The sequence below is a fragment of the Coptis chinensis genome, chromosome 7 (genome assembly GCF_015680905.1).
Source record: "Coptis chinensis isolate HL-2020 chromosome 7, ASM1568090v1, whole genome shotgun sequence".
NCBI classification, from domain to species: Eukaryota; Viridiplantae; Streptophyta; class Magnoliopsida; order Ranunculales; family Ranunculaceae; genus Coptis; species Coptis chinensis.
In genome coordinates, this window is record NC_141462.1 from 5,371,938 (window position 1) to 5,390,808 (window position 18,871).

At 37.1% G+C, this 18,871-nt stretch overlaps 1 protein-coding gene and 1 long non-coding RNA gene across 4 annotated transcripts; one reads left to right on the forward strand and one right to left on the reverse strand.

Annotated features, from left to right (window-relative positions):
* Positions 1-1,632: 1,632 nt before the first annotated feature.
* Positions 1,633-14,148, reverse strand: LOC147485489 (uncharacterized). Of its 3 annotated transcripts, XR_015202694.1 has the most exons (9): positions 13,960-14,148; positions 13,762-13,844; positions 13,600-13,660; positions 12,217-12,359; positions 3,983-4,273; positions 3,801-3,883; positions 3,637-3,723; positions 3,307-3,552; positions 1,633-1,647 (listed from the first exon to the last, which is right to left on the reverse strand). It is a non-coding gene; the product is annotated as an uncharacterized LOC147485489 (long non-coding RNA). The 3 variants fall into 3 exon arrangements; XR_015202693.1 differs by having other exon boundaries at positions 3,801-4,273; positions 13,762-13,840; positions 13,960-14,147; XR_015202692.1 differs by having other exon boundaries at positions 3,801-4,273; positions 13,960-14,146.
* A 207-nt stretch (positions 14,149-14,355) lies between these two features.
* On the forward strand, positions 14,356-15,985 carry LOC147485490 (F-box protein SKIP28-like). The gene is made up of 2 exons (XM_086575136.1): positions 14,356-14,949; positions 15,265-15,985. The coding sequence occupies exons 1-2, from the start codon at positions 14,542-14,544 to the stop codon at positions 15,841-15,843; spliced, it is 987 nt and encodes a 328-aa protein (XP_086431262.1). The 5' UTR covers positions 14,356-14,541; the 3' UTR covers positions 15,844-15,985.
* The last annotated feature ends 2,886 nt before the right edge of the window (positions 15,986-18,871 follow it).

Below are 18,871 nucleotides of genomic sequence, written 5' to 3' on the forward strand. Positions count from 1 at the left end.
ATATAGGGTGAAAGGAGAAGAAAGGGTTTTGGCTTTAGAGGTAGGAGATGAGGGTTTCCATGAGAGAGGGGTCGGGTAGACGAAGGGAAATTCATATGTAATATCAAACTATAAAACAGTTTGTTTAGAGCTTTTGTGGAGAGTTTTGTTTTGTATGAACTGATGAGGAGAAGATATCTGTGCCCAGAGCTTTTTAGCTCATTTCTTTTTTTCGTGAAGGATTTTTTTTTTTTTTTTATCTTTTGTTTGGATTACGAACAATTTAAATGGGTAAAAAGGGGCGTACAATTCCTTTTTTTTCCTGCCGAATTTTTCTTAAATCTGAGGTGTCCACTTTAGAGTAAAAAGGGGGCTGACGTGGCTTCCTGGGAGCATTCTCAACTACTCAATATTAATGGTTTTTTATTTGGGCGATGTGGGACTTTACTTAATGCCCCCAACTTTATGGACCCGCAGTTATCTAGAGTAAAAGGCAATATAGAGTTCAGATGTATGCAGTCTTTTGAACCATGGTGTATTATTGAAGCCATGTCAATCTCTTGGCAAACTAATGTAAGGGCATCTCCAATGGGGGGTGTAAAATTACACCTCCGCATAGGCTCTATCTAGATGTCATTAGGATTTTACAATTTAAATTGCAAATTATTGTATAGCCCATAAATATCCTCTCTATTGTTCCCAATGGAAAAGTGTAAAAAAATCACTACGTCAAAATAACAATATAGGGACGGCTATTGGCCGTTGTATTGTTCCTAAAACAACGGCCATTGGTCATAACACAGGCCGTCCGTAAAATCAAAGTCGTTTCGAAATACAACGACTACTAACCGTAGTATTATTTAAACATAACCACGGCTATTGACCATAGTTAATATTAATCTATTCAACTGCTGAGGACTGTGGTTTTGGATATATCTTCGACGGTTAGTGGCCGTTGGTGACTATATTTTTTATTTACAGGAAAAGATATTTAAAACTTGGGAAACAACTGCTAGTGGCTGTCCTTTTCTATAAATTTTATTTTAATTAAAATTTTGTTTTTTAAAAAAATTCTGAACAAACTTGATAGGTGTACCTGCAACAGAAAATCACATATAAAACAACTTCACAACATATTCATTTTCCCAAAAACTTCTATATATATATATATATACATAAGTTGAAATTTACAAAAGCTTGATAGAAAAAAATAGAGATCTAGCTAGTAGCTGTTTAATCTCTAAAGTGATAGCCTTACGTACATAAGTTCCATAACACCACATCTATACTTCCTTCCTTTACAAGACCATAGTTATCCTATGTATTTGACGTCTCAAAAGTAACAAAAAAGCACCAAATAAATTCACTTCTATGCCAGGAGCTTCAAGGGGCTTAATCAAGAAATAAGTACATACAACCTTGACCAACTGATGATATCACCAGGCTCGACATCTCCTAGCGTTCCATCTCCATCATAAAGCGGACTATCGTAGTCAAGTATCTCATCAATGCGGATGTTATAGGAAGCTGCAGATGATGTCATATCGGTACAGACTTGTCCAAGTGCTACCACCCTTTTTGTTACAAAACTTCTCACTAGACAACTAGCGAATGGAGGAAAGTCTACATGTGACTTTTCTTAACGGTAGAGTAGCGTCGCATTGGCTGCTGTATACATTAAGATAACACAATAACTCTCTAAGGACAAATATACAATCAATATTCAATACAGTGATACACACGCCGCAAAGTATTTTATGCGTAAAAGCATTCAAGATATATTATTATTAATTCCTAACTTAATCCAAACGACACGTGGTCACATCCCCACATAATCAAAAACATAAAGAAAGAAAGAAAGAAAGAACAACTAAGACAGATAACAATCTTACAACATGTCATATAGAACAACATAATCATGTCATGAGTCATGACACCACCTCTATAACGCCCCAAATCTCAAGCAACTACATACCTAATATACATGACTTTCCTAGAAAAAATTCGGCAAAGTCCCCTCTGTATTTTCAACATTTCATAAATATAAAATCGTCATAACCTGAAAATTTAATAAAAATACATCCAAACCAAATATAAAACCTCATACTTCAGTCGTAAATTCAACTACTAAAAGATATACTGATTCGTAGAACCGGCTACTTAACCATCTCGACCAATGCCAGTTAAGTCAAGTAACCTATTAATCCTCAAATAAGAAGAAAACTATGAAATATACAAACATCCCAGAAACCCTAATACACGACTTATACAATGCAACTAAGATACCTACATCTCCACGTTACCAGAACAACCTCAACAAACCCATCTAACCCTACATATTTCAAATACACCCATAAAGAAGGATTGACAAGTGCCAGATCACTTGAGTACCAAACAAATAAAGCCCACAAAATAAACCCTACTTCCCTCTTTTTCTATTTTTCAGCCCACAAATAAAGCCCTAAAGTCTAAAGAAAAAGAAAAAATAGAGTGCAGCTAGCTAGGTGCAGTAGCGGAGATGCACGTATACACAAGAGCAAGAGGAGTATACACAAGAGAAAAAAAATATTTAATTTTCTTCCAATGCCTTAGTTTTTACCAACCTTAATTAGTAGTTCTATAAATCTACCTTCTAACCTATTTACTAAATAAGTTGCTAGTCTGACTGGTTCCAGTTTTTTAATATCAAATTTATGACTAGTTATGCAATAAAATTGCTTATGTAAGTTATTGTTAGATAATGAAGGTGACAGAGATTGAACATATTTAGTTCTTGGCTATATGCAGATCAAAGTCAAGGTACCAAGAACAATTCAGTTCATGATCTTGTCATTCTTCATCAGCTTGGTATTGAATGCAGACCCAAACCAGCCACTACCATCAAACATCCAGGTCACTTGGATCCCACTGACAATGGCACAATCAAGGTATACTACGATGGTTTTCCTTTCGGAAAACTAGACAGTGCTGGACTCGGATTAATTTTCAAAGATGAATTATCTTAAAGGAATCTACACTCAAGGTCTGGGCATAGTCACAAGCTAAGAACAAGCTAAACATTTGGTTAGAAATTAACTCCATATCTGTTGCCCAACCCATCTACACATACCAGAGAACTATGTCTTGTTTCAAATGACCTACTAAAGTAGTCACATGCCTTTGTATTCATTCCCAATCATAGCAACCTCATATCACATAATATCTATATCCAAGACTATACACATACAATACAAGCTATTTTATAAGATAGCTATATCCAATGTCCACTTTTGTTAGGCAATTATGACAAAATTAAGCTAGCAGTAGTACAAATAATATATAATTTACCTAAGATGAACTGCCCCTAGTAGAAGATTATTGTCGCATTGTTGCTACTTCTTCTTCAAGTTTCTTTCGAGCACTAGACTCTTCATCAAGTCGTCCTATGACGGTCACATAGTTTGCATCAATTGTCTCACGAGCTCTTTTATTTCTTTGAGCGATCTCTTTGTAAGGCTTCGATGCATGGTACGAAGTTTTTGACACTCCAATGCCTAGGCCTCGAGTACGCCTCCTCCTATCACGACCACAAACCTAAATCAAGCATTAAAAAGTTGCACTTCATAAAATATTTCTTACGAAGGAAAATACAACGAGATAATGGTAATCAATACACACCAAAGCAACTGGATCATTATCTAAATCTTTTTACACCAGATCTAGGTTGACGCTAGTAATTCGCTTGATTTCCTCCTATGAAAGAATCTATATTCAAGTACATATCCTGATTATTTATTAGTTTAACAATAAACAAGACATATAACAAGGAAAATAGTTCTTACCATAGTTTCTAGAGAATCAGGAAGGAAACCACCATCTTTTGTTCTGTGGGTGCCCAAAAATCCTTCCGTCCGAGTAACTGTACCTGTAGGATTGTTCTTTTCTATAGAAAGGAATCCGACTTTTAAACACAAAATGAAACTTTAAACTAAAATAAGACTATATCAGCTGAGATATAAATTACCAACTCCTTAATCACACAAGCCGAGCCCTTTCTACCAGTTGTATGCTTGTTTTTCATCTTCATCTTAGAAACTTTCCATTTTCTCTCTTAGCCTGTTCTACTTCCGTACATGTCAACAAATTGTTCCCAATCTTCCTTTTTAACAAGTGGTGGTACATTTCTCTTTCATTCAAGATCTGTAGGAAACTTGTCATACCACTTGCAACGAAGACCGGATTTTCTTTGTTTCCAAGCTATGTTAATCTTATGCAAAGTGGTGCCTTTTTGACAAGGTGGAAGATCAAATTCCTCCTAAAAAAGAAAGCAATTAGAAATGAGAATGGTACTAGTTGATAAATGATATTATGAATTTAATAATTTTGGGTCAATTTGAGATACCCCTGTTAAATCGAGAGAGAGATACCCCCCCAACTAACGTCTCCCGCCAGTGAATTAGTTTCTACTGACCAAAACACCCCTGTGTCCATTTGAGGAGTTTGCCAACGTTGATTAATTGTCCACGTAATCATTTAAGCAGCACCATTGATCTAACCAACGGATGTGATGATTTAACCGTTATAGAGTTTTACAGGGGGGTATCTCAAATAGTTTTACATATTACATGGGGGATTCTAACATAAAAATATATTGTATACTGCAGTATGGTAGTTAGAGATATGTAACTTAAGTTGTCATATGCAGAAATGGTATTGTTCGGCTCTATGTTTTCGAACAGAAGGTTTGAGTAGTCTACAGATGTATGTTGTAAGAAGTGGCATAACATATAAGTATAACAGTTATAGTATCATATCTACTCGTAAATTATACCCAATATATAAAGTAGGGTTGTCCACGGTTCGGTTCGGGTCGGTTTAGTCCAAATATATGGACCAAATCATAAGGGTCGGTTCCTAACTTCCCAAACCGTAACCAAACCGCAGCAGAAGAAAACCAAATTGTAACCGAACTGTAAAATCGGTTCGGTTCGGTTTAAAACCGAATCTATTGACTTAAAGCTCAACTAACAAAAAAATTCACTTCACCACGGGCTCATTTAATAGAGGTCCATTCCAACAACTTTGAATCAGGCCCTGCCGCCCAGGCGCATGATTACTACTAGGGAATCTATTGGCCCAAACTATTTATAACTTTGTTGTAAGAAACTTGGCTTGCTCATAGATGATATGGGACTAAACATATTGAATAAAAATAGACTTTCTATGATATCACTTTGAAAAAAGTGAATATGTATGATTTTTATGTTTGCAATTGAAACATTTTAAGTTGTTTCTACATCAAGGAAACACTACTTCTCAATTAATTTGATCAAAATCAAGAGGTAGGGATCTATGTGGAGAAAGAAATCCATGTTAAGGATCCTTATTAGTTGTTTCATTGTGCATATGTATATGTATCTCTCAAAATTGTTATGATAACTAGTAAAGCTTATGGGTTTTTTTTGGATTGATTGCAACGATTGTGTTAAATTTGTTTTGCTAAATAATGGGGTTCTTTTGAATTTGGTGATAAGTAGTAAAGTTTATGGATATAGGAGTTAGAAACTTAGAACTGATGACTTGCTGGAAGAATTGGTTACATGAAGGAAAATGGGTTACTCATCTTTCATTGCAAAGTCAAGAATTTAGTCCCATATCAAGGAAAATGAAGAATCATTAGACCAAAGTCTTTATAAGTTGGCTTGTTTGCTACCTTGTGCTTACATGTGGTCGGAGCCCCTATGTCTCATCACAGAAGTGTTGGACGTTTGGTAATAATTGCTTCTGAGCCCAGCAAATTTAGTATATTTAAATATTTATAAACGGTCCGGTTTGGTTTATCTCGGTTAACCGAAGGGTCAAATCGTGAGTCGAACCGATTAGATTCGGTTTTGCTTTTATGAACTGAGAACCGAACCAAGACATTTGAAAACTAAAAAAAGTGGCCAGTTCGGTGCGGTTCGGTTTTTCGGTTTTTATGAACAGTGATAAGTGCTCAAAAAGTACAATTTAACCCTCGATTATGCCTCTTGTTTAGCCATCTTAGTGGACTAATAGTGTTTGTAAATTATGTTTTAAGATCTACAGGTGAAAAATGGAGTTTTGTAGAATATTAGAGAAAAATGGGTAAAACAGAGCAATACAGAGCATTAAGGATCACATGGGAAGCCTGTGGACAATCATGGAAAAGGCCAAGGAATTGAAACTATTAAAATGCGACTTGGACCTATTTTAAAGCCTATTTGGAAGTCCAAGGCCAAAGGATTCGTTGCTTGGACCAAAGCCCGCAAAAGAGGATAAAATGATAGAGCAGAAGAGACAAAATAGGCTTACGCGTCTGGGACGCATAGATCGAGCGTCCAGACGCATTGATCAAGTATGGGATGCATGGATCAAGCATCCAGACGCATTGATCAAGTCTGGGATGCATGAATAGTGCGTCCAGACGCATGAATCGACACTGTAGCCAATTCCTTCTCAGTTTTGGAGATGAAGTTGGACTCTGGAAGAAGTCTATTTGTATTAGGAAACAAATGACGGTTTGGAATGCTTCTAGAGCTCATTGTAACCCCTATAAATAGAGGACCTAAGTGCCTCATGTAATAGGCCAATTCACTTATACTCTTGTCTCCAGACTTGAGGCAGAGAGAGATTAATAATAAAAGATCGGTTTTAACTAGCTGAGTCTTAATAAATTAGTCTTTCTAGTCTTATGTTCTTCGACTTTTCTTCTTCTCGTTCTTCGTGTTCTTCCTTCTTTATGGAAGGCTAATCTTCTCCTTCAAGGGAGAAGATGAAGCCGGTGCTTAGGGTTTGTTGATTCTTATGGTTTATGGTGTTCTTCAATCAAGTTAGTTCTTTATGTTTTTAGTTATTAATTCCATTGCCCAGACCAGGGGATGGAAGTATAGATTAAGGTTTTTATTTATTGAAATCGAATATCATGCTAGTTTAGGGTTTTATTTATTGCAATTGAATATTTGCTAGTGACATGCTTTTATTTATTGCAATTGAATATAATGCTAGAATAGGGTTTTATTTATTGTAATTGAATATTATACTATTATTCTCTACTTTTCTTCTAGTTGTGTAGTGTTTTAGAGTAAGGGAAGTATTCCTTGTGTTTGCCTTAGATGGTGATTCATTGAATAGCTGCTCAAGCTCATATAAAAGGAAAGAAGATACTAGTAACATGAACATAGGAACAACCTTAAGTAGAGTTATTCGTTAACGATGTTTCGTCCAAGAGGGCATCGACACTCGCTCGATTGCCGAATTGTAGTCTACTTGTGAGAAGAACCATGAAGCAGAAGGTCCTAGATTAAAAGTATTGGTGGATTCTAATATCTTGAATTCCCTCTCTTATAAATTCTCAATAGTTTAGTTTAGTTTAGTTTAGCATTAGAATCTATAATATCTATAATCATAGTTTTTAATCCCTCAAACCTCCTTTCCAGTCATGTCCTTCATATAAACATACACTTAAAAGTGGAACGATACCCTACTCATCCTTTACTTATTGAGGGATAATTAGGTTTTGATACGCTTCTATTTTGTTCAACGACCATCATCTATCTACATCATCCATATACCATCTCATCTACACACAAAAAGGAGGGAGTGTCAAACAACCCTAATATAAAGCATCTTCAATGCTACTCTATTGTCCTACGTGTAGAGTGGGCAGCTCAAATTTTCTACACCAACCATCTATACTCTATATCAAGTTGACAACTCACCATACTCTATTTTGGGGGTTGTGGAGGTACAGTTTAGGCATGACCTTACAATCTCGGAGAATAGGGTCTGTATAAGATGTTTGACTGAACTCAGGTCGGTGCTCTGAGTTGCCTACGTATCCAGTTCTCTGATGAACTAGAATCAAGTCAGACATAGTTCATTTTGAGTGATTGAGTTGGAGATGGAGAGAATGTGAGCCCCCTTTAGAATGGAGAAGACGCCTCCTTTTATAGGCGTAGATCCCCCTTTATTTTGTGTTGTCTTGATGATTGCTTTTACTCCTTCCGTTATGAAGTAATGATCTGTCATTAATGATGTTGTTGACCAGCTTGCAGCGGTTACGTTTCCTAGGTCGTTTGGACGACCTAAGGTTTGGACGACCTAACCTTAGGTCGTATGTACAATCTACTTGTAGTCTGGACACATGGTCTGCCACGAGTGGTTGAGAGTGGAGGGTACTGACATAGCCCCCTTTCTTTATATCACTGTTTGTAGAATAGTGTTGTAAAGAAAGATAATAAAGGAGACCGCATGTCTTACTTGGTTAAAAATGGAGATTGATGCGAATTGAATCTTCTGTGTTTGTAGGCTGGATGTTGTTTGTTGCTTAGAGCTTTGTTGGGAGTTGATGTGGTAGTGCACAGATTGTAGCTCGTAGTGCGTAGATCGTAAATCGTATGTCGTAGCTCGTAGTGCGTAGATCGTAGATTGATTTTGACTGATAATTAGCCTTTGAGTGGTAATTACAGTTGAATCAAACTTAACTCTGGCATTGGTGTTAAGTTGATTGTACGCCTTTTGGGGGCGTTTTTGTTGATAGTTAGCATTTTGAGGGTGTCACTATAGTTGATAGCTAGCCTTTTGGGGGCGTCACTATGATTGATAACTAGCCTTTTGGAGGGCGTCACTATGATTGATAGCTAGCCTTTTGGGGGCGTCACTATGGTTGAATCAAGTTTAACCCTGGCATTGGTGTTAAGTTGATTGTATACCTTTTGGGGGCATTTTTGTTGATAGTTAGCCTTTTGAGGGCGTCATTATGGTTGATAGCTAGCCTTTTGGGGGCGTCACTATGATTGATAGCTAGCCTTTTGGGGGCGTCACTATGGTTGAATCAAGCTTAACCCTGGCGTTGGTGTTAAGTTGATTGTACGCCTTTTGGGGGCGTTTTTGTTGATAGTTAGCCTTTTGAGGGCGCCACTATGGTTAATAGCTAGCCTTTTGGGGGCGCTATTGTTGTCGTAGATGCCATTTGAGCTGGCTGGTTAGTAAGCCTTTTGGGGGCATTACTATGATTGATCGTTAACCTTTAACTAGCGTGTTTATCACTAACCCCCAGTTCGTAGTAGAAGCAGCCCTTTGTGGGTGTTAATGTTATTTAGCCCCAGTGAAATAACTTGTCCTAGTTCGGAGATGGCTATGGCTATCCCCCCAGCTTGATTGGCTTGCAATAAACTGCAAGGGAGTGAGCTTCCAATTTGCAATTCGAGTGACTCACTGGTTTGTAGTATATGTGAACTGTCGAGGAGGGAACTATGTGCTTTGAATTGTTATATCTGATTCGGGAACACTTGGATACTTCTCAATTTTTAATGACAAAGTATTGCTTTTCCTTGATTTGTTATTTCAATTGATGATGGATATACTGGAAACTTTTTGTGTGTGGTATAACTCCATGGTGAGTGAGCTTTTTTATATTGATTGACATCATCGACGCGAGCTTTGCGGTGTGGTCAGTCTAGGACAACCTGGAATATTGATGTTCGTTCAAGCTCCAGTGAACTGATGACAAGCTATGTACAAACTGAACTGAAAGTGATTGTGTTCGAGTTGAACTGATAGTTGGAATATTGGTTGCTTCTTCCAGGTTGTAGACTTGCTCTGCCCTGACTTGAGGATGACTTGATTTAAGAACGACCTACCCTAAGGAAGACCTGAGCTGAGGACGACTTGATCAGAGGATGAGCTGATATGAGGATGAGCTGACTTGATGATGAGCTGATCTGAGGATGAGCTATTTTGAGGATGAGATGACTTGAGGACGACATGTCTTGAGGACGACCTAAGTTGAGGATGAGCTGACTTGAGGACGGCCTGTCTTGAGGACGACCTGAGCTGAGGATGAGCTGTTATGAGGATGAGCTAAGCTGAGGATGAGCTGTTTTGAGGACAACCTATCTTGAGGATGACCTGGGTTGAGGGTGAGCTGTTCTGAGGATGAGCTGATATTTAGCTAGTATGTGTTTTGGTATTTTGGCCATAACTTTGGCTACAGTTGTCAGAATCACGCGTGTGAGCCCAATTCGGAAAGATCTCGGCGGCGCCCACGCTGTCACCACTGAGGCGTTCCATGGTGGCTAATTTCGAGGTCAAAATCCACTGTTTTCTCCTTTAAATTCACTTTTTTCTATTTTTGTCCGACCTGAGCTGATGATGCGCTGATCTGATGGACGACTTGGATGAGGACGACCTAAAGGAGGATGACCTGGCTAAGGATGACCTGAGTTGATGATGACTTGACTTGATGATGTGCTGATCTGATGGATGACCTGGCTAAGGATGACCTGGCTGAGGACGACCTAGAGGAGGACGACCTGGCTGAGGATGACCTGAGCTGAGGATGACCTGACTTGATGATGTGCTAATCTGATGGATAACTTGGAGGAGGATGACCTGAGTTGAGGATGACCTGACTTGATAATGCGCTGATCTGATGGATGACCTGGCTAAGGATGACCTGAGATGATGGAAGGTTGATGGACGACCTGGAAAAGGTCTTTGCATGAGATATGGCTGAGGTTTTGATATAGCTCTGTGATGAGTTGTGCTGGTGTGCGCTTCTCCTCATTGATATTAACATGCTCTAAAATTTCTGTTTGAGAGTGGTTGAATCAGCACCTTAGTTGACCTGGTAAGGAGCAACCTGTAAGTTGGATTCCTGGATCTGTATTGTCATCAATTCGCCGTAAAGGAACGTGTGACATGGTGGTAGTTGCATCCCTCGGGTTGGTACTGGATCGACTGCAAGTGATCTGTAAATATGAAATATATCTTGTAACATAAAAGTGTGCACAGATTATCCGAATTGATCTAAGATTAAAGATTAGTATAAATGAAGGATAGTTGAATGTAGACTTATCTCTTACAACGCTGACTTTTCGCTTGCTGCCATTGATAGTTGAATGGAAGAATGCTGACTATTCTTCCCTGGTGGTTTTACCAAGTTTTGTAGGCTTGAGAAAATGGTGTGAATGCTTTTTCTTAAGAAAACAAACTGGTAGACGGCGCCAATGTGGAGGTACAATTTAGGCATGACCTTACAATCTCGGAGAATAAGGTTTGTATAAGATGTTTGACTGAACTCAGGTCGGTGCTCTGAGTTGCCTTACAATCAAGTCAGACGTAGTTCATGTGGAGTGATTGAGTTGGAGATGGAGAGAATGTGAGCCCCCTTTAGAATGGAGAAGACACCTCCTTTTATACGCGTAGATCCCCCTTTTATGCTGTCTTAATGATTGCTTTTACTCCTTCCGTTATGAAGTAATGATCTGTCATTAATGATGTTGTTGACCAGCTTGCAGCGGTTACGTTTCTTAGGTTGTTTGGACGACCTGACCTTAGGTCATTTGGACAACCTGACCTTAGGTCGTATGCACGACCTACTTGTAGTCTGGACACGTGGTCTGCCACGAGTGGTTGAGAGTGGAGGGTACTGACAGGGGTCAAATATAGAGCTTGATTTGCTTTATCAAGTGTCACTCCATACTAGCTGCCCAAGTTGCCACATGTGCGAACAACCGAATTTAATTACTTTTCTATCACTATGAATAATTTCTAATTCAAGGATGGTGTGTTGATATGTTAAAAACATATGATTCTTTTTGCAAGTGTGTGCTTCAGTTGTGGAAGGACTTATACAGTGTCGTACACAGCTTATACATTGTCGCGCACAGCTTATACATTGTCGCGCACAACTTATACATTGTTGTATATAAACTTTCTCTGTTATATAGTGTCATGCACAGCTTATACATTGTCGTATATAAGCTTATATATTGTCGTATATAAACTTTCTCTGTTATATAGTGTCGTGCACAGCTTATACTTGTCGTATATAAGCTGCCCAGGAACAGGTTGTTCAAGACACTATATATAAGCTGTCTTCAAACATGTCCGTTAAAGAGAAAGCCTGAACAAAGCAATACTTCACATTTAGTTGAAAAAACCATTTCACATTCAGTTCAAAATAGATCAATGGTGCTGCTTAAATGATTACATGGACAATTAATCCACGTTGGCAAACTCCTCAAATGGACACAGGGATGTTTTGGTCAGTAGAAACTAATTCACTGACGGGAGACATTAGTTAGGGGGTATCTCACTCGTTTTTCAAAACGCGGGGTGGGGGGGGTATCTCAAAAAAAAACTTCTCAAACAGGGGTATCTCAAATCAATAATTTTTCAAGTTAAAAAAATAATATGAATTAAAAAGATGATATGGATCAGACTTGTACATACCAAGATGCAGTAGGCCAATCGTAGCATGTTATTAGTATGTGCGTTCTAACCACCTTCCCTATAGCTGTAACATACTTTGCTTTATTCTCTCCAATAGGTTGTCCATCGTCATTGATTCTACTAGTTTTTGTGGACCTTGGTAACTAAAACAAACACTTTAGCAATCAATAAGAAGCATTCATAAGATAATTAATGAGTAGTACTATGTGGTTTACCTCGTTCTTGTGTCACAGGTCAGTGAACAAGGTGAAGCACACAAACATCTAAAACGAAGCTAGGACAGCACATAAACAGAAGAATTCACACATTCAAGTACAATACTTTGATTAGAATAAATATAAAAGACATACACCAGATAAAAATAAGTTTTACAATTAAGTTCCGTTAGCTCAAAATCAGTTTTCTAAAGCAAGAATGACACATACACATTTAAGTACCAAGTACCATACCCGATTAACAAATTAGCATAAACTATGATTAGTATGGAGTAAAATTATGCAAAGGGTTGGAACTTCGGAACTTTATATATAGTCAATCTATACTTTGTACTTCTATAGTTTGTCTATAATCTATACCACGCCATACAAATTTAATTGTGTGTTCAGTTCGCAAATGTAGTCGCCTCACGTGTTCACTGAACCATGAGACGAGTCAAACAAGTTAGGGGTGGTCAGATCCTTTTTTGCCAATCACACAAAGAGAATAAACGAGATCGAATCCTAAGTTTTAACTACGCATTCAATGATACCTCATAAGACTTTCATATTTACATCCTTAAATGTGCACCTTCCAAGGCCACATAAAATGATGTAGTATTTCAACCTCCATAGCTTGATTCAGAAATAGAGAAACAACTGAATATTGAAAGTGAACACATGTAGGCATTAAAGAGCCATTTTTGGTTGGAAAGCGAAATGGAACCTAACAAAAGATGGTGTCATGGTAATTAGATATTCAAACCGTTTAGGCTTGTAAATAAAGTTAAATTCTGCGTGTACTTGGGAACTTCATATATAGTCTGCCTATACTCTGTACTTCTACAGTCTGTCACTCTGTCTCTGTAGAGATTATCACAAAATTCAACAAGCCAGTCCCCTCCCCCCTTTCCCCAAAACAAATCAATATTAATTAAATAACCATAATAATAAATTGAAAATGTTAATAATAAGGTCACAAGATATATACCCACACAAAATAATTGAGTAAAATGAGAAAATTCAGCAACACATTAGGAAACATATACTATTTAATTCTCTAAACCAGCTACAATAATCTTAGATCGAGCACAAACACAGACATGGACAAAAACATATGACCCATGAATATTTCACTTGACAATAAAAAGTAAAAACAAAAATTAGGAAACCCATTATATGATTTTACCTTCCGTAGTTGAGTGAAAATGGTTTAAGAAATTTGTCGGATGATTTGCAAGCACCTTGACCTGTTGTAACTCCAAAAAAAAAACAAACTTCAACATTTAAAGATAGAAACTTCAACATTTCCTACCGTATAGAGTGAAATAACTAACACAAATAAAATTACCAAATAGCTTGATACTTTTAACTATGTGGAGAGTCACAAGCAACTAGTTACAAGCTTCAAATGTTGTAACTCCACATCTCTGTCTTTGTCCAAATTAAAAAAAACAAACGATTCAGTTGAGGAAGATGAAGAGGAAAGCCAAAATAATCATAAATAATTAAATTTGAAAAGTTTTAATAAAAAGAGAAAGATCAATACCCCAGCTAAAAGTTTTATCCAACACCAAAGTAAAATGATTAATTTCTTTTGTTGAACAAAAGAATTAAGATAAGAGGAGTGAAATTTTAAGTTCCCCCTAAAATGAAATAGAGGCGGGGAGAGAGGGAAACAAGTGTTTTGGGGATGAAAATTTTGGAGCAGAAATGATCGACTGATTGAAACCGTCTATGATTATTAAGACTGTGATGGGCCGTCCTTTTCACTTCTTGGGCCGTCAATAGTAATACAACTATTACTAACCGTCCTTCTTCAAGTGTAGCCCGTGTCCTATATTTCCCATTTTGACGCAGTGAAATTCAATTTTAAACTCGGTCAACATGTCCCAACATGTCCCTTCAAGTGTCGTCCGAGTTTTAAATTTTCAAATTATGATTTTAGAAATAGATAAGGACGACACTTCAAGTGACGTCCGAACATTTCTTTTGTTGAGACGGGGAATTCCCCCCAAGAGATGCTCTAAATGTAAATATCTCATGGGTGGGTAATTAGCTCTGAACTATCCATTATCCTTCTCAGCCAAGCAAAGTCATTCATACCTCTTATCCTTTTAGTTCTACAGTCATGGATATATCACAAAGTGAGAGAAAGAAAAGCTATGAATCCATGTCTAGTTCCAGCCCCCAATCCATTCATGATATGATGTCTAGTCTGAAGATTGGAGAAGAATTGGTCGAACCTGCACAACCCCATGAAGCTTTAGTCCTTATCCTGTCTTACCTCAATTTGTTTGAACTTCTTAGAATGAATCAAGTTTGCAAATCACTGAGGGATGCCATTGACAGTGATATACTACTATGGCTAGATATCGTCGTTGAACCACCTCTGAACTTGAGAATCAATGACGATAATTTGCTAAAATTTACATCCAAGGCGCAAGGGAGGTTGAGAAGTTTGGTTTTGCCAAGTTGTGTAAGAATTACTGATGATGGGCTTCTTAGGGTCATTCAGAACAATCCTCATATAAACAAGGTATGCATTTTACTACTATAAAATCCTCTGTTCAAGTTTTTCTTTTGTCATTTTCCTGTTTAGGTGTATTTTCGAAGTTAATTCATTGGTCTGTCTGGGCCTTTGGGGATTGGATTGGAATGATGTGACAAACATGGTTCGTGAGCTTATCGATATTTCGTATTAACTTTAACAATTGACATAGAAACAAATTGCAGTACAGAGGATTTGGAGTTGTTATGCAAATTATGACAAAATAAACCTATATGCCTAACATGCACTACAGATGATTTCTATCTATATAAGGAAACGAACTAATATATGTGTCAATTGCAGCTCTATATACCATCATGCAGCCAATTGACACCTGATGGAGTTGTAAGAGCAGTGAAGATACTAGCAAAACACAACAACAAATTGTTTTTAAGGTTGGAGAATATATACAACATAACCAAGGAGCACCTACAAATAATATACTCATGTCTGAAATTAAACCCAGAGGAACAAAACCGACAAAAGTCCAAATTGTATCTTGGCTATGGTCATTTTCAAGTACAAAATGATCTAGATCCAATTGATATTGAGGTATGCCCGAAGTGCAAAGATGTGAGACTAGTGTTTGAATGCCCAAGGGAAAGCTGCAGGAGTAAGAATAAGAGGCCTTTGGCTGCATGTAAAGGATGCTTACTCTGCATTCCAAGGTGTGAAGGGTGTGGGGGATGTGTCGACTTAGATGATGAAATAGGGGAAACTGTTTGCTTGGATCTAGTATGTCTGGAATGTTGGCTTCAGCTTCGGAAATGCAACCTCTGTAACAAGCCGTATTGTAATCGACATGTCGATAAAATAGAATGGAGTCGACCTGATTCTTATGGATTTGTTTGTGAAGTTTGTTCTACAGAAACAGAATCATAGTTGGCAAGGCCTTCTAAACTGAAAAATGGATTTGATCCGTCACCATTGCTACTACGATCATTTGCGTATCAAATATTTCAGTCTAATTTAATGTAACTTCGCTATATATGGAAATTCTGACACTTTGAGTCATTAGACTAAATGGTACTCATTGACACACTAACTATTGATTCATTGGTGAGTATTGGCTTCTTTCCTTGGCAGAGAATCTGTATCTTCCCCCTTCGCTCAGAGGCGAAATTATTGGCCTAAATAAGTACATTGTAGCAGCCTACGATGGGACCGTCACTCGGTTAGTGGGGAGACAATTTTGTTACCATTCGGCTCCACATTCATAATCAGGAGACGACTTTTGCTTTTGTATTACATATGGTCATGCATTTAACTTACTGAACTTGTAGCAATGTGCTTCATATCCTACTAGGGGTGGGAATTTGGCCCTAACGACCCTAACCCGGTCCTGACCGATCCGACCCTAAGTCCTATAAAGCTCTCACAACTAAAGCCCTCACAGAGTTTAGAGCAGGGCCGACCCGACCCTAATGCCTTCTAAGGCAGAGTCAGGGCTAAGATTCTGAAACATAGGCCCGACCCTAACCAAGCCCTAGTTATAATTTCACTATAAAATACACAACTAAAACTATCCAACTCCTTGTTACATATTTTCAATTAAAATAACATGTCATTTATAATTTATCACACTGGTATGGGTACTTCTAATAACTTGTCTTATATCATAAAAACTTGTAAACCTAATTGTTTTATCTCACAACGACTCTCTCGCCTAACCTAGTCGCCAAGAACAATACGAAAACCGGGCACTAAATTTAATGAAAAAAATAGGTTGGCGTCGGTAAAACTCATTCCATACTCTTATTTGTCTTTGTGTTCTTCAATGTTAAATGTAATTTTAGTGAGATTTGAGTACAAGAAATAACGGATTTGTGTCAGTGAAAGCTCATTCCAAAATGTGTCTTGTGCATTTTAACTGTAATTTTGAAATCAGAAAATTAGTCTAGAGGAGTTAGTTATAAATATTTAGTAGTCCTAAGACTCTTCTTAAATTTTTTTAGAATTTAATACCCCAATTTGACCAGAATATGGAACTAACCACCTATTATCCAACTTTACCAGGAATAGACGAAAATATCCTCACTTGAAAACAAACATAACCGACTATCTACCCAGTAACATAGTGGGATACAAAACAAAAAATTGAATTTCACACAAAAATTTCACTTACTACCTGCCTTTACATTTAAAAATGCATATAATGAAAAGAAGGCATCTAGGGTGCATCAGAGTGTATGAGTGCGCAGGAATGAGAGCCCTTGGACATTACTTCTTTGCTGCAATACACCAGTACTTGTGCCTATATGAGTGGCTCAAATACTATACGCTGAGTACACCCTGTGCACACTAGCTTTTCGGTAATGAAAAAACTAAAAATATTATGCCTCCAATATTTTGTAGAGGCATTTAACACTAGTCGTTAAGTCTAAACCTCAAACCACTAGACACTAAACCCAAAATCTTTATAAACTAGACCCTAAGCCTAAACCCTAAACCTTAAGACACTAAACCCTAACCCCTATAAACTAGACCCTAAGCCTAAAGCCTAAACCTTAAGACACTAAACCATAATCCATATATCCTAAATTTATAAACATTAAATCCTAAACCAACCCGTTTCATTTAATAGTAGTTAATCAAACCCACAAAATAAATAATCAAATGCATTTTGTATCTGCATTTTAAAATGCGTGGTGTATATGCATTTTAAAATGTATAAGTTTATAACGTGGTGCATCTGCATTTTAAAATATATAAATTTATAACGTGGTGCATCTGTATTTTAAAATATGTAAGTTTATAACATGGTGCATCTGCATTTTAAAATGTATAAATTTATAACGTCCACATTCGGATGAAAACAGATAGTGTCAAATTTAACTTTTGGAGCAATACACGTTACTTTTTACTAAAAATTCTATTCAAACCCCAAAATCTACTTTTTTTGTTCTAGTAGTTATCTTATCTAAAGGTAGTTATCTTATTCAATCTTATTCTGGTAGTTATCTTATCTACAATTAGTTATCTTGGAAGGGAAAAAAAAGAGAATAATTTATATTAAAAAAATAGGTGGGCGCCCCTGGTCTCGAAGTCAAAAGCTTAGATTCTAAAGATTTTCTATAAAAAAACACTTACGGAGGATAAAAACAATATAGGGGTATTAAAACCCAAAAAAAATATGGATAGGGCTTTTGAGTGGTTTTTTTTTTAAATGAGACTCTCTAGCCCAATTTTTTGATTTTGAAATATAAATATGAGTCTCTATGTACTTCAGTTTATTAGATTGTAGATATGCATTTTAAATTGTTGGACTTATCAAGAATTATTATTAGATTGGTTGTTATTCAAATTTCAAAGTGGTGGGACTTTGAGTTTGCAAATCTTTGAAATTTTTTTGTAATCCTACCTATATTAATATCCGTTTCTTCCAATATGCTCACAGAGAGCCACATCAGCAATATTTTTAAAAAAGTCCTCACTTAAAAAATAATTACAATGTTGATTACCAAGCTAGCCTTATTATTGGTGTGTTTAGCAAATTATAAAAAAACGTTTTGGTCTTTTCTCATGTGTAGGAAAACAAAAACCAAATACACGCTCATATTTGAGTTATACGCCGGGGTAATTGAGTAATTAACCACCGAAAACAGAAACAAAACCTCACCCTACTCCAAACTCTCTCAAAATATCAACATATCTCTAATCTCTCTATACAATTTCTCAAGAAGAAGATCGAAAAACCTCAAAGGGGGTAGTGTTGGTCGAAATTTTAGCTTTGCACGGAAGTTATTGAAACTCTTTCTCTACGCACATAGATGAAGACGCGTTCTAACTTTCGAACTCAAATAACTCCCTCTTCTTATGTTCATGCTCAGTGCACGTAATATCCATAGGCGTAGTAGGTTCACTTTCGAGACGCAATTATCAGAGTCAGCCTCATTATGAACATCTATCT

Coding starts and splice junctions, on each gene's coding strand:
- LOC147485490 (XM_086575136.1), top strand. CDS start 14,542: ATGGATATATCACAAAGTGAGAGAAAGAAAAGCTATGAATCCATGTCT. Junction 14,950..15,264: donor ACAATCCTCATATAAACAAG/GTATGCATTTTA, acceptor TGTCAATTGCAG/CTCTATATACCATCATGCAG.